Below are 13,786 nucleotides of genomic sequence, written 5' to 3'. Positions count from 1 at the left end.
ACCTTCTCCCAGATCTAAATGAAGCATACTCTGAGCTACAATTCACAGGAGCCTTCGAGACAATTTGCTAGTGATTCATGCCTGGATCATTCAAGACATGAGATCCCCTCCATCATTTTGATGTAGATCCAAGGAGGTCTACAAAGGGCAAAATAGCAACTACAAGGTCATTAAGGTATAAAGTGCATGACCAAAACACGCAAAGGTTGGCTGCGATCATGCAAATATGAAAACTGAAATGAAAGAGATTATGCAGAACAAGAATTCAAAGTCTTATGCGGTATCAAAAGCTAATGATTTATATCGAACTGCATTCAAGCATATGAATATAGAATACAACATTTAGTAGTTAAAAAAGAAGACAGTTAGACAGGGGCAATGGTCCAACTTCCAGCTCTTACAGATATCTGTGATTGCTGCTGTGTGTGTAGTGTGTAGCATTGAGGTGCAAGACAAGACTTAGTGAGCAGGGGATCATGGGAAACAAAGGACTGGCACAATTGAATGCTGAGAACTCTGTAGGCTAGATATTGTGAAGATCCCACAAAATTTGATGAATTGAACCTACCATAGAAATTGACCTGAATTATTTTTCATTCTGACTGTTTAGGCAGGCAGATCAGTTTGGTTGGTGTAGGCAGATTGTAGCGGTTTGATTTATTAATTTTATTCTTAAGCTTGATTACAAGATCAAACCAGGGGAAGCATGATCTCCATGCTCACACAACAGACCAGATAATTCAGGGTCTGGCGCACAGCAGCAATATAGAGAGAAGATAAGAAAAAACGGAATTGCAGCCATTTTGGGGTTATTAAAAATTAAAACGAGTAGAACAGCATGAAGAATAATTACATAGGTCCCTCCTAATTGAGACTAGTTCATTCAAAGAAAAACATGGCAAAAGGTAATTGGGGAAGGAAAAATCACAGGATGAACTTAGTATCATTTAACAATTACATCAGAGCCCATTGGCATCCTGAAAAATAAAGGGAAGAGAAAATAAAAATGGTGTTGTTGATGAGATTGAAACATGCTTCTCTCTAAACGATCCCAAGAGAGAATAGAATACTTCTTACCTACATTCCTCACCTAAACACACGTTGGTTCGAAGAAGAAATAGATAAGGAAGAAATCTAGGAGGAATTTCAAAAAGAAAAGCCTCCCAGTTTCAGTGATAGTTCAATAGTTCACCATCATGCAGAGGCATCAAAAGTACTTCAAGCTTCATAAAATAGATAAGGAAGAAATATAGGAGAAACTTCAAAAGGCAAAGCCTCCCAGTTACAATGATAATTCAATAGTTCACCATCATGCAGAGGCATCAAATGTACTTCAAGCTTCATAAAATTATCAAGCAAAGCTCAAATTGCTAGATATAGCCATGTTGAAAGACAATCCTTATGGGGAGACTTTTAACGAATAATAAAGGGACCAATGAACACAAGCTGTCAGTGGCAAAAGAATTTGGAAATGATTAAGTGACATTATTTTGCAGAACGTTATTATTACCAGTAAGAACAAAATTAATAATCTCAAATAAGGTATAAAATTTAAATACACTCTGGAGATTGAAAGGAATTTAGACTTCCAAAAATACCTATAGATCATATCTAGTATTAGAACAGAGAAAGAAAAGAAAAACAGTTTTGAAGTGTTTCCTAATGTTTTGAATCAACTTTACGTTATGCACACTAGAATCAGAAAACTCAAGACATTATTGTTAAAATTAGTTAAAGATGGGAATTATATTAGTCCATAAATGATCAAAGTAGGTCATTGAATTTTGGTAGAGTAGCAACATATGAATCATGATGGCAACACGTAGTGCCTATAGCTTCTCTTCCAGAAATGCACTGTAACCAGATAAAACAAAAGCAACAATGAAAGGTTGGCTCAATGGTGCAAAGGCATTGTATGATAAAGTCCATGGTTACAGGACTAATCTGAGATAATATTTATAAAAAATTAGTGGTCTCCCACACTAGGGTGGGAGACCTGTAGAGCTATCAATCTTGATAAAGTCATAAAATGCAGAGTCTAAATATGGCATTTGGAGAATGGAGCCAGTGAATCTATATATCAGCTGGCATTCTGTGGGATACAGCTATCGATCTCAATAAAATCACCAATGCAGGGTCTAAATATGGCATTTGGAGAATGGAATCAACAAATCTATACATCAACTGATCATCTGTCGGTATACAAAATCTTCCATATTATGAATCATGTATCATGCCATGGAGTAGCATAGTTGTGTGCATATGTGGGTAATTGAATTAATCCAACAACAACAAAAAGGCTTTCCAAAGGAGGGAATTTATAATGTCTCTGTATATAAATGAAGGAATGAGTCCATCATTATAAATCATATAATTTGTTAAGATGGCACCATTATAGACTGAAAAACAAAGGCAATCATGGATCAGCTGGGTAATGCCATAGCCCCTGACTTCACAAGATCTTTCCATCTCAGATATTTCTCTCTCCTGCCAGAGTACTGAGGCTCAAGGATACCCATCAAAATAAAAAGAAATTATTTATGAAGAAATAATGACACCATTGATTTCTTGTTTTTATCCATCAAAAAGGAAAAAATTATTATATTAATATAAATTACAGATCACCTGCAACTATATATGTTCAAACTTAAGATGGATGGGATGACAGTGCTGAGTGCACATTTTATTGCACCTGAATTTAATTTTTGCAATTCTGGAGGCAGGATGTAAACAAGCTCATTCTTCGGACAAAAAAAAATTCTATAGAGAGTTGGCATAAAGGCAATGAAGTTATCCTAAACATTTTGGAGAGACACAAGAATATGAGACCAGAACTTCAAACATCAATTTCTGGAGCTGGGAGGTCATGAGAAGAGAAAATGTGGATGACAAAATTTGTGATCTTGCCTTGCCATTTACATCCCAAACGTTCTTCTTGCATATCTAATATATCTAAAGACAACCATAGTTGTTTATGTTGAAGACAACCCACTTAATTTTTAGTTGAGCTTCCACTGCCTACAGCATAGCAGGCATAACTCTGAGACTCTCAGTTGTGCAAAATCAGTGTTCTGGAAATTGTTTCTAAGCTTTTATCAATGCTGCTGCAAGAGACAAGGGATTTGTTGGTATATGAAATGTTTGTTATCAAAGTGTGGAGGCAATGGAAGTGCTTTGAACAACTGTTTCCAGTTGCTGTTCTTTGGAAAGTTGGCCCTGTTGTTGTTGTGACCATTGCCTCTGCCACTGTAGTTGCTATTGAGGAAATTGCTAATGTTGCTACACATGTTGAAGCTGAGGGTTGCCCTTGTTCTAGGTACATGTCTTGGCCAGGGTTCCAAACATAACAGAACTCTCTCAACAAGTGCATATTTTAAAGGATTCGATTGACTGACTTCTTGACCAGCTAAGCTCCAAACTGGACTTTCTCAGTGACTTGAGCTAAAATGACAATAGCCTGGTCTCTCATGACATGCAAATTAATTTATGGGCTTCCCAAGGAATATGACAATAGCTTGGTCTCTAAAATGCATGCCGATTAATTTTTAGGCTTCCAAGGCGCTTGTACAATGAAACATAATTCTAAAAGTTGTGATTAACAACAAAATATACTGGATTGAAAATAAATAAGTCACATTGCGTTAGGAAAGAAAAGAAAAACATTATACAAAGCCTCTTGTGAGATTCATGGATTGTTTTAATTTCATTTAGCCTTCTTATTTCATCATCTTACTTTCTGGTGTAATTTAGCTCTTCTATTCTTATTCTAGGCAGGGATAAGGGCCCATGGCATCACCAGTAGCATCACGAGATCTTCATTCCATGAATGAGGCGAAGACCTTGGAAAAAAGGTTTGAAGCATCACATAGATCTCTTCGTCCATTTAGTTTGTCTCAGCTTGAATGTGTGAAGTCCTTCAAGACAACAGTAAATATGCTGAATGTCTAATCATTGCAGGAGATTATCTATCCAATCAAACTGATTTCAATTATTAAATTTCGTGGTTGATATAATTTATTCAGAGAAGAGAAAAGGAGACTTTGACATATGTTATGTCAGAATGGACTGGATGTTATGGAGCACAGACAACTGAGATGTAACCCATGTATTTTCTGAGTTTGTTGGCTATGGTAGGCAAGCAGACAGGTATGGCAACTGTTGAAGGAGATGACAAAGTGATCACCACGGCACATCACATTGTATAAAGCCTGAGCAACATTGAAGACATGACAAAATATATGCTAAGAATTTTTCAAGGACTTGCAAATGACGAGCAGGCACACACACATGGGCATGATGAAATTGAAGAAAGCAAGCTTTGGCTGAACAAATAGTTTTCCAGCAAAAAAAAGACTTCATCTAAAGCCAATTGGCAGTCTCCAATTTGGGAAGGCCCGTCAGGTGACACTGCTTCTTATCTCCACATCTTCACCAAAGTTCACTGCTTGATAGAATGTCTCACATCTCACTCTCTCATGGATCTCAAAAATAATAAAAATGATATGCTAGATCATGCTCCAAGTGTTTCGCAAAACACCATGACCAACTTAAAAGAGGAGTTCCATAGCATTTTCAAAGTGGAACAAAATTTACAAGGTTCAAATGTGCAAGAGAAATCAGGACCATGTGTCAAGAATTTCCACTCAGGAGTACAGGGCACACAATGCATCCATCCACTTAGGAAGATTACCTATTGAACTTGAATGAAGGTTCACCAGGTTCCATGCAGCATCAGATGAGAAGGTCTAATTCCTAATGATTATCCTGTTTACAATCTCACTTACCAAATTTTACTACTTTCTATTAGTCTTAATTTATTTTTACATTGTAGGATCTGAACAATATAGTTTTTAGTCATCTCAAGATGACCTCAATGAATGACATTTTTCAATGAGTAGTCATTACACCAATGACATTTTTCCTAATTATGTAGGTAATAACCACAAGGCAAGGGGACCCACACAGCGTGCAACCACCTTTAAGCAATTTGTTAAAAGGGTGGAAGGATTGGTGAATGTAGTCACCACTTTGGACATTTTACAATCTACTTCTTTCCCTATTGGCAAAGTTTTTTGAGTATTTAATGTTTTTTAATAAGTCAGCTCTTGTTGAACTACTCGTGTAGTTATGTTGAATAGATGACAGCTTTCATGTGCAGTTTTTAGTCATCTCTGATGACCTAAATGAGTAATCATTACACATCTCTGATGACCTAAATGAGTAATCATTACACTATTGACATTTTTTCACTTATGCTTGTAATAATTACATGGCAAAGAGGACAGACTTAACACACAAACACTATTAGCACCCCAATAACTTAAACATTCTTATGTGCTATGTGTGTCCCCTTGACTTTTGATCACCACCAGCGTACACAGAAATAAATCTGTATTGTAATGACTACTCTTTAGGTCATCTTGAGATGTCTAAAACCTACATGAGTCAAAACCCATAAATAATAAACATGTACACTAAAGCATTGACCTACTTAAGACTAATAGGAGATATATAACAGAACCAATATTATACCTCTTAATGTATGCATTTGTTCAGCTAGAAACAATGTTATGCCTAATTATGTATGCTGATTAATGCTTTCCATGGCAGCACTAAATTATAAATGCAATACCTCTTAAAGTATGCGTTTGTTCAGCTAGAACCAATGTTATGCCTCATTATGTATGCCGATTAATGCTTTCGATGGCAACACTAAAATCATAGATATTTTTTGAATTTTACCACAAAAGATAATTCTGGTGTTTCATCTACTCTGACAGACACTAGGAGCATTGATGTCAAACAGAGTCGGAAGAATCTATGGCATGAATTTTAACCGGAATATTATTTTGGATTGATTGACAAAAAAGGTTTTGTTGTGTTTCACTGTGTCAACATAAAATGCTTGTATAAAGTGGACATTCAAGAGAATGCAATAAGATATTCCACTCAAAAAAATGTTACGAGGGCAAGTAAGATCTCTTAAGAATTCCAAATTCATGATCGGTTAACAATATTAAACAACCTTTTTCAAAGACAAGCAAGTAATCTTTTTCCAAAATAATGCAAACAAAATTTATAAGAAACCCAATATAGCCTATGCTATAGTGAGGATTTTCAAGTTAAACAATGATCATGATTAAAAACTAACAAAAGGACTACTTTCCTTGCAACACTTGTACTAAGCATTACCAATAAGTGATGACCATATGCAATATCACTCTGCTTTTTAACTATCCCGATGATCTAATTGCATCAAATAGAGATAATGGTGGCTTCCATACCTGCAAAAGTGTAAAATTTACAATACCATGCATTTGGACAAGCAAAGGTAAAAGTTGCTGAAAATGCAATTTCATCTTAAGCAATTGTGTATATATACGTCATGCATTATGTTTAACTGGAAATCATAATAATAGATATTTAAGAAATGTCCTGTTCTTCCCACAGTAGATGTATATAGCACTACTTCATTAATTCAAAAGTCAAACCTACCTCAAATGTCAGTGTCCTATCTCAAACTTTTTCATTCAAAAATTAATATAGATCATATCTTAAACATCCTTATGAACAAAGTCAGCTTCTGGCGGGATATAAGAAAACTAAAGCAAAGTCAAGCACAAAATTTAGTAAGACTCAAAATCACATGCACTGAGGATGGTATGATACATTGAGCAATTTAAGAGTTTTCTAATATGAACGTCTTCCATCACCTTCTGTAATGATATCCTTGAAACCTCCACCAGCAGGAATCATTGGCAATACATGCTCTTGATGAGGCACAATCACATCCAATAAGTATGGCCCAGGTGTCTCAAGCATTTGAGAAATAGCATCCCTTAGATCTGCTTTATTTGTGACTCGTGCTGCAGGAATCTTACACGACTCTGCCATCTTCAAGAAATCTGGAAAGATCTCAGTTTCCTGTGAGGGATCTCCAAGGTATGTGTGCGCTCTGTTTGCTTTATAAAATCGATCTTCCCACTGGACAACCATACCCAAGTGTTGATTGTTCAATATCATAATTTTCACTGGCAAATTCTCTACTTTAATGGTAGCCAATTCCTGAACATTCATTAGAAAACTACCATCGCCATCTATATCAACAACAGTTATCCCAGGATTACCAACAGCAGCCCCTAATGCTGCAGGCAATCCAAAGCCCATAGCACCAAGACCTCCTGATGTCAACCACTGTCGAGGACGGTCATATTTGAACCATTGAGCAGCCCACATCTGGTGCTGACCCACTCCAGTGGCAATAATTGCCTCGCCATTTGTGAGTTCACAAACCAACTGAATAGCATGTTGAGGAGAAATTGCATATTCAAATTTCTCATACTTCATAGGCCACTTTGTCTTCTGTTCTTTTAGTTCTTCACTCCACAACTGGAAATCTGGCCTGTCTACCCTATTTTTCATTAGATCATTTAAGCCCTGCAGTGCAAGTTGTACGTCTGCACACATGGAGACATGTGGCTGCTTGTTCTTTCCAATTTCTGCTGGATCTATGTCAATGTGAACAATGCTGGCACGGCTTGCAAATGCCTCTAATTTACCAGTTACTCTATCATCAAACCGTACACCAAAAGCAAGTAACAGGTCAGCTTTATCCACTGCATAATTTGCATAAACAGTACCATGCATTCCCAGCATCTCCAAGCTTCTCTCATCCGACGATGGAAAAGATCCCAAACCCATCAAAGTAGAAGCCACTGGAATGCCTGTGTAGTCGACAAATTCTCTGAGTTCTTGGCTTGCATTTAGACAACCTCCACCGACATAAAGTACTGGTCTCTTAGAATTATATATCAAGCGCAGGATCTGCTCTAACTGGGGAATCTGTGGAGACTTTGGGAGTCTTTGAATATATGAGTTAAGCTTGATAGGCACGGTCCAATTGGGAATTGCCATTTGCTGCTGAACATCCTTTGGGATATCAACTAAAACCGGACCCGGCCTTCCAGATGCTGCAAGAAAAAATGCCTCTCTTATAACACGAGGAATATCCTCAACATCCATGATCAGGTAATTGTGTTTGGTAATGGACCGTGTGACCTCTACAATTGGAGTCTCTTGAAAGGCATCAGTACCTATCATTCTGCGAGGCACCTGGCCAGTGATGGCAACTAAAGGAATGCTATCAAGCAAAGCATCAGCAAGACCACTTACCAAGTTGGTCGCACCCGGACCAGATGTTGCAATGCACACACCCACCTTCCCCGTGGATCGAGCATAACCCTCTGCTGCAAATATTTCTCCCTGCTCGTGGCGACAGAGTATATTCCTAAGGACCTTGGATCGAGTGAGTGCCTGATGAATCTCCAGAGACGCCCCTCCAGGGTATCCAAACACGTGATCAACGCCCTCTCGCTCCAGAGATTCTACTATTATGTCTGCTCCTTTCCTTGGCTCGTTATCCCCATAGCGTGAGATGAATGAGCTTGGCAGAGGCAGCAGAGTTTCCACAGATCTACTCCATTCTCGCTCAACAGTTGGGGTTGAGGCTGAGGACAGAGCTTTTTCAGCCTGAAGGCGAACGCCCCTTTTAGCAGAAAGGTCTCCTTCCTGAGCTACGATCTTTAAATTTATGGGCACTGCGCCTACACTTAAGGGCACTACACCGAAACTCTTCTGAGAGAATCCACTCTTGCTTGATGGCACCAAACAAGATGACAGAGCTGCCGAAGCCAGACTCATCCTCGCGGTCGCAACAATTCGGCTTAACCCTCAGTTGTGTGCAAGTTGTCACTAATTGATTCAGCGTAACCTGTAACATATAAAACAAATCAGACCAGGTAATAACCTAAAAAATGATAATGAGAAAGAGTCAAATTCCTTGCCGCCACAACATAAACAAATCAAGAATTTGAACGCATGAAAGAAAACGAGAGCCAGGCAGAGAGAAGAGGATTCCACTCCTCCTCTGAGCATCAACCCAAATCAAACTGAAAGCGAAAATCCTAATAACTCAGTTGAGAAACAGCTCACTTCATTACAAGAGCAAAGCACCAAGGCAGAAAAGGGAAATAAAGAATTTTTTTTAGGACAAGAATAGCAAAAATCAAGAGAACTGCTTGCAAAAATCAAATGTTAAAATCCAAGAAAACTACAATGACTCGATTTGAACAAAGAATGAAGAAAACAAAAATTAATGTTTACTGTAATGGCATCAAATGTACCTCATTTGAGCAGTATTTCCTCTGAAACAACTTCAACCGAACTGAAAAAATGATTCACAAAAAAAAAAATGAAAAGATACCTTGCTCGGAACCGACGAATGGAATGAAGCAATGTTAGTGTTAACAAATGCTATATTATTAATATCATCTGTGGTGAAGCTCAACAGAGACCTAAAGCGGGGAAGGTTTTACGATAGAAAAAACCCTAAAGCAACAATATTTGCATCTGGAATCGCCACGGCAGGACCTCAAACTGGTATTAAATAGGCTTCACAGGACCATTTCAAATCCACCTCCCAGTAGAAGTAACCTATTTCATTTACACTTCTTTCATGCATGGGACACACACTGTTTTCAGATAGATCTCAAATTCCAACCATACATTTTTTTAATGGAATATGTGCCAGAAAAGCCGTCAATTAGATAGGGGATTCAGTCAAGACGTCAATTGGGATAAGGAATTGAATCTGTCAAAATTATGTCAGAGTTGAATTTTGTTTAAATTTTTTTAATGGATCTGAATTTGGTGTGTTTTAAGAAAAGAAATTGAATTTGGTAAATTTGAATTTTATTTTTTTATAAAGAAACATGAGTCTGCATTTTAGATGCTGCATAGACATTTTGTATGTCTAATATGATTTGTTTATGATCAAATATACAGAAAATAATATTTTATCTTTTTGTATTTAATAATATTAATTAATATTAATATTTAATTAAATATTTTTTTGTTTTTTCATTAAATATCATATATACAAATTTGTTTTCCTATTTAAATTAAATCAATAATAGTTATATTAAATTAAACCATTTTAATGAATTTACGAATAGTCAAGTCTAATTATTCTAACATGATTTCATCTCATTTCAATTTCTTTAATTTGAATATTCAAGAACAAAAATTTCTAACTTAACGGATCAAATCAAAGATAATCCACTACGAAATAATATTATTATTATCTCTCTAAATTAATCAAAATGAATTTATATCTAGCCAAACAATATTTGATTGGTCATTCAAATCAAACATACATTCATAATAATCACAATTAAAAAATAAAAAATAAAATTTGATTCAATCATTTTCAAATCAAATTTCAAACCTCAAACAATAACTTTAAACAAATATAAATCAAATATAAATCAAATACCTTTAAAATAAAATATGGATCTTAATAAATAATATTTAAAAAATATACCATTATCCTAATCAATATAAATCAAATTCCATTAAAATAAAATACGGATCTTAATAAATAATATTTTAAAAAATATACCATCATCCTAATCAATTAAATTTTAGACCTTTCAAATCAACTTTTAAGCTACTTTTAAATAAGCATAAATCCGTGGCCGCCTTATTTTACCCAAGATTGCTAAGTGTCTATATCACCATCAACTTTATCGCTCAAATGGATTCTCCATTATTATATAAGGTAGGGGATTTATAAAGCTTGCATAGGTTATTTTGATGATTTTTAAGTTTCCACACAAATAAATGTAAATAATTAAGATTAAAGTAAATAATAGTTAAGGATTTTATAAAATATAAAAAGAATTTTATATTTGATTTGTATACTAATGATAAGGATGCGGATTTGAAGTATAAAGTTTAAAGATTAGATTCAGGGGAAATTAGATATTCTCGTTGTTTTTTTGGGTCTAGATTTGTATTTTATCATGTGTGAATTTGACATATAATGTTGCATGTATCTAAATGGACATGTATGAATACATTCAAGTTGATTGATTGACTTGATATTTGTTGTTGTTGATAAAATAAAAGTTGGTTAAGCAGTGGTTATAGCAAATGAATGATTATATTAGTTGTGTGACTTTGTGCTTGCTCTTCTCATCGCAGTAGAGGTGTTGTTTGGATAGGACATGGAATTCTAAGAATTTATTGGATGGTTATCTTTGTTCATGGGCAGTTCTCTACGATAGCAAGTTGTTGAAGGAGAAGAAATGGGAGTGGGAGGAAACTCTCCTAGTATCTCTATTAAGATCAAGTCACAACGTAAAACACATGTGAAATCAAACCTTGATTGTTCTTCATTTGGTGTTAGAAAGTGTCGTTTTGCATATTTTTAATGTTTAGTTCAAATGTAAGTATTTGGTTGGATGATGAATACTTTGTTATTTTTTTCTATTTTTTATGTTTGGTGTTATTTTTTGTCTCTTTTGTATTCAAATGAAAAGTGAAACTCATCTAATTAAATATAGTAAAGTATTATAATGTAAATGTTTGAATTAAATAGACACTTTGCAATTTGTTTATTTGTTTTTAAACAAATGAACTAACTAAATAATTAAACAACTATGCTAAATTGATTAGATTACTCTAATTAATGTAATATAATCAAATAATAAGATATTATGAATTAAATTAGTCCAATTCTTGATTATAAATAAAACTTTGCCTTGCTAGAATTTCTATATAAAGCAATAAAATGGCAGAAGCTATAGAATAATTTATTCCTTTCCATAGACTCTATTTGGCAACAAGGGTAGTCACATTATTTTATTTAGCTTGTCCTCAATTTGAGGACTATTAAGGTTAGGAGGCAATACACTTGGAGGGTTTACATTTTGGCCTATACATAGAATAATGTAAATTAGATTATGTAATTAGGATCCCAAACCAATAATCATTCTTAATTAGTTATAGGTCACATCCTAAAGCAAAGCGTTCCTTTCAACAAGGGATGCTTATCCCCAACCCTAAAGAACATTATGTGGAAAGATGGGATAGACCTCTTCATCTTGTGAATGACATCAGTAGATGGAAAGTATGGTCAAAGTCAATGTGAATTAGGTGGGTAATTATGTAGTTTGGGGTAGCTATAGTGTTATGAACTCATTAACCATTAAGCAAGGACAAAGGGAGATGTGCCTTGTTGATAAGGTGTGTCAATAATTTAGAGACACTACTTGCATTTTATCCCCTAATGGGGATAACATATAGGGGCACGTGGGAGGCTAGGAAATGACTCATAAAGATAGCAAGTAAACCCCATTGACACCTAGGGTTCCCATTATAAAATGGAGAGGGTGTGTAATGCCAACTCGTGTGTTAACATTGTTGTCATTTTGCTACGATATATCTTTTAGAAAAATAAAAAGGTGTAACAGTCTTTAACTTTCTAAAAAAAAAATCACAAAAGACTTCTATGAGAACTTGGGCACCAAAGAGAGGGAAAAAGGGAAAATTATTGAGTTTGTTTTTTTCTCTCTTTCATCCATGCAAATATAAAAAATGTTGCGGTTTTGTTGTCTCTTGTATTGAAGAGGTCCCCATTCTTAGCATAAGACCAACACCTTGCCACTCGGGTTTTATCGCATTGTAAAGAAACTAGAGGTTTCAAAGAGTAAGATTTTCCTATAGTGAAAAATGGAATCACAATGCATGGTGCAAAAATTTTAGGGGCATCAAATGACAAATTACAAAACATGGAGAGAAGCATGATGTGGTGCATAAATAAGAGAAGCTTCCAACAATTCATGGCAAGTTACCTCCACGTACCCATAGGTATCGAGAGAGAAGATTTTACGTGTTTTTCATTCATCGTTATTATTATGAAGAAGTGCAAGGGTAAAAAATAGTGTGCATTTAAAATAACAATATTTTCATTACATTTGTTGTAAGAATGCATCTATGAAAACTATCATGAAGTTTGCAATGATAAAGTCAAGTTTTTTCACACCAAGCTTAAGGGACCTATATCAATAACAGATCCCTTTGTTTGTTTGACATATTTCTTAGTCCAAAATAGTCGATATCGATGGAATAGATCATATGATACCATAATTATATTAGAGAGAGATAAATTGTTGATTACATTTTCATCATGGTTGGTCAAAGTTCACTTTTGATCTCTACTGAAGAAGGAATGGACAGTTTACAAGTGTGTGGATAGTCCAAAGGTTCATAAGAATACATTGATCATTGCTTGGAATAAGTGATAGTCCAATACAAAGATAGCCACAAAGTCTAAAGGGCATTAAGCTTAAAAAGGTATTGGTGATAGGTAACTAAGGTTAAATAATAACACAATCATAGAGCATGGATGAAGGAACGTTCTTCAATAAATGTATGTCACAAAGGCATTTCAAAGTTCAAGACAGCTTAGGAATGATTTAAGGTGAATTGATGAGTATGTTATAATGAGTGGAGGATAAAATGATGTAGCATGTTAAGCATAAAGAAGACAAAGATCTCATGACAATGCAAGAGCTAAGTGACAATCATAAGGTCGTGACATGGAAGACAAGATTGTGAAAACTAAAAGTAAGAGCATGAGCTTCCATAAGCTTACTAATCAAAACTTTTTGGTGAAATATCCAATCAAAAATTAGTTCATGGATCAATGTACAACTAACTTAGTTGTGGAGTAGCATTGACCATGAAAACCTCAAAAAGGCAGTCCCCAAGTTTGACAATATCGAACAAGTTCAAATGACAAGTGTGGGATGAGGTATAAGAACAAATTTAAGGTGTTTATGAAGGCAAGTTCTTTTGAATATTTTTCTTAATCAAGTGTGTGAGAAAGGGTAAGCACTTAAATGCAATAAAAATTTACATACCCATGTTCCTAGATTCAGAT

General features: G+C 35.2%; 1 protein-coding gene across 2 annotated transcripts; it reads right to left on the bottom strand.

Annotated features, from left to right (window-relative positions):
* Positions 1-6,503: 6,503 nt before the first annotated feature.
* LOC131047940 (acetolactate synthase 3, chloroplastic) lies at positions 6,504-9,787 on the bottom strand. 2 transcript variants are annotated; one of them, XM_057981757.2, is made up of 2 exons: positions 9,263-9,787; positions 6,504-8,770 (listed from the first exon to the last, which is right to left on the bottom strand). In XM_057981757.2, exon 2 carries the CDS (start codon positions 8,698-8,700, stop codon positions 6,691-6,693), a length of 2,010 nt encoding a protein of 669 aa, XP_057837740.2. In that variant the 5' UTR covers positions 8,701-8,770; positions 9,263-9,787; the 3' UTR covers positions 6,504-6,690. The 2 variants fall into 2 exon arrangements, with proteins under 2 accessions (XP_057837740.2, XP_057837741.2); XM_057981758.2 differs by having other exon boundaries at positions 9,183-9,630.
* Positions 9,788-13,786: the final 3,999 nt, after the last annotated feature.

Source organism: Cryptomeria japonica, chromosome 3, assembly GCF_030272615.1.
Source record: "Cryptomeria japonica chromosome 3, Sugi_1.0, whole genome shotgun sequence".
NCBI lineage: Eukaryota > Viridiplantae > Streptophyta > Pinopsida > Cupressales > Cupressaceae > Cryptomeria > Cryptomeria japonica.
This window is presented reverse-complemented; position numbering and strand designations above follow the sequence as displayed.

Excerpts from the sequence above, each read along its gene's own strand:
- LOC131047940 (XM_057981757.2), bottom strand. The coding sequence starts at position 8,700 with ATGAGTCTGGCTTCGGCAGCTCTGTCATCTTGTTTGGTGCCATCAAGC.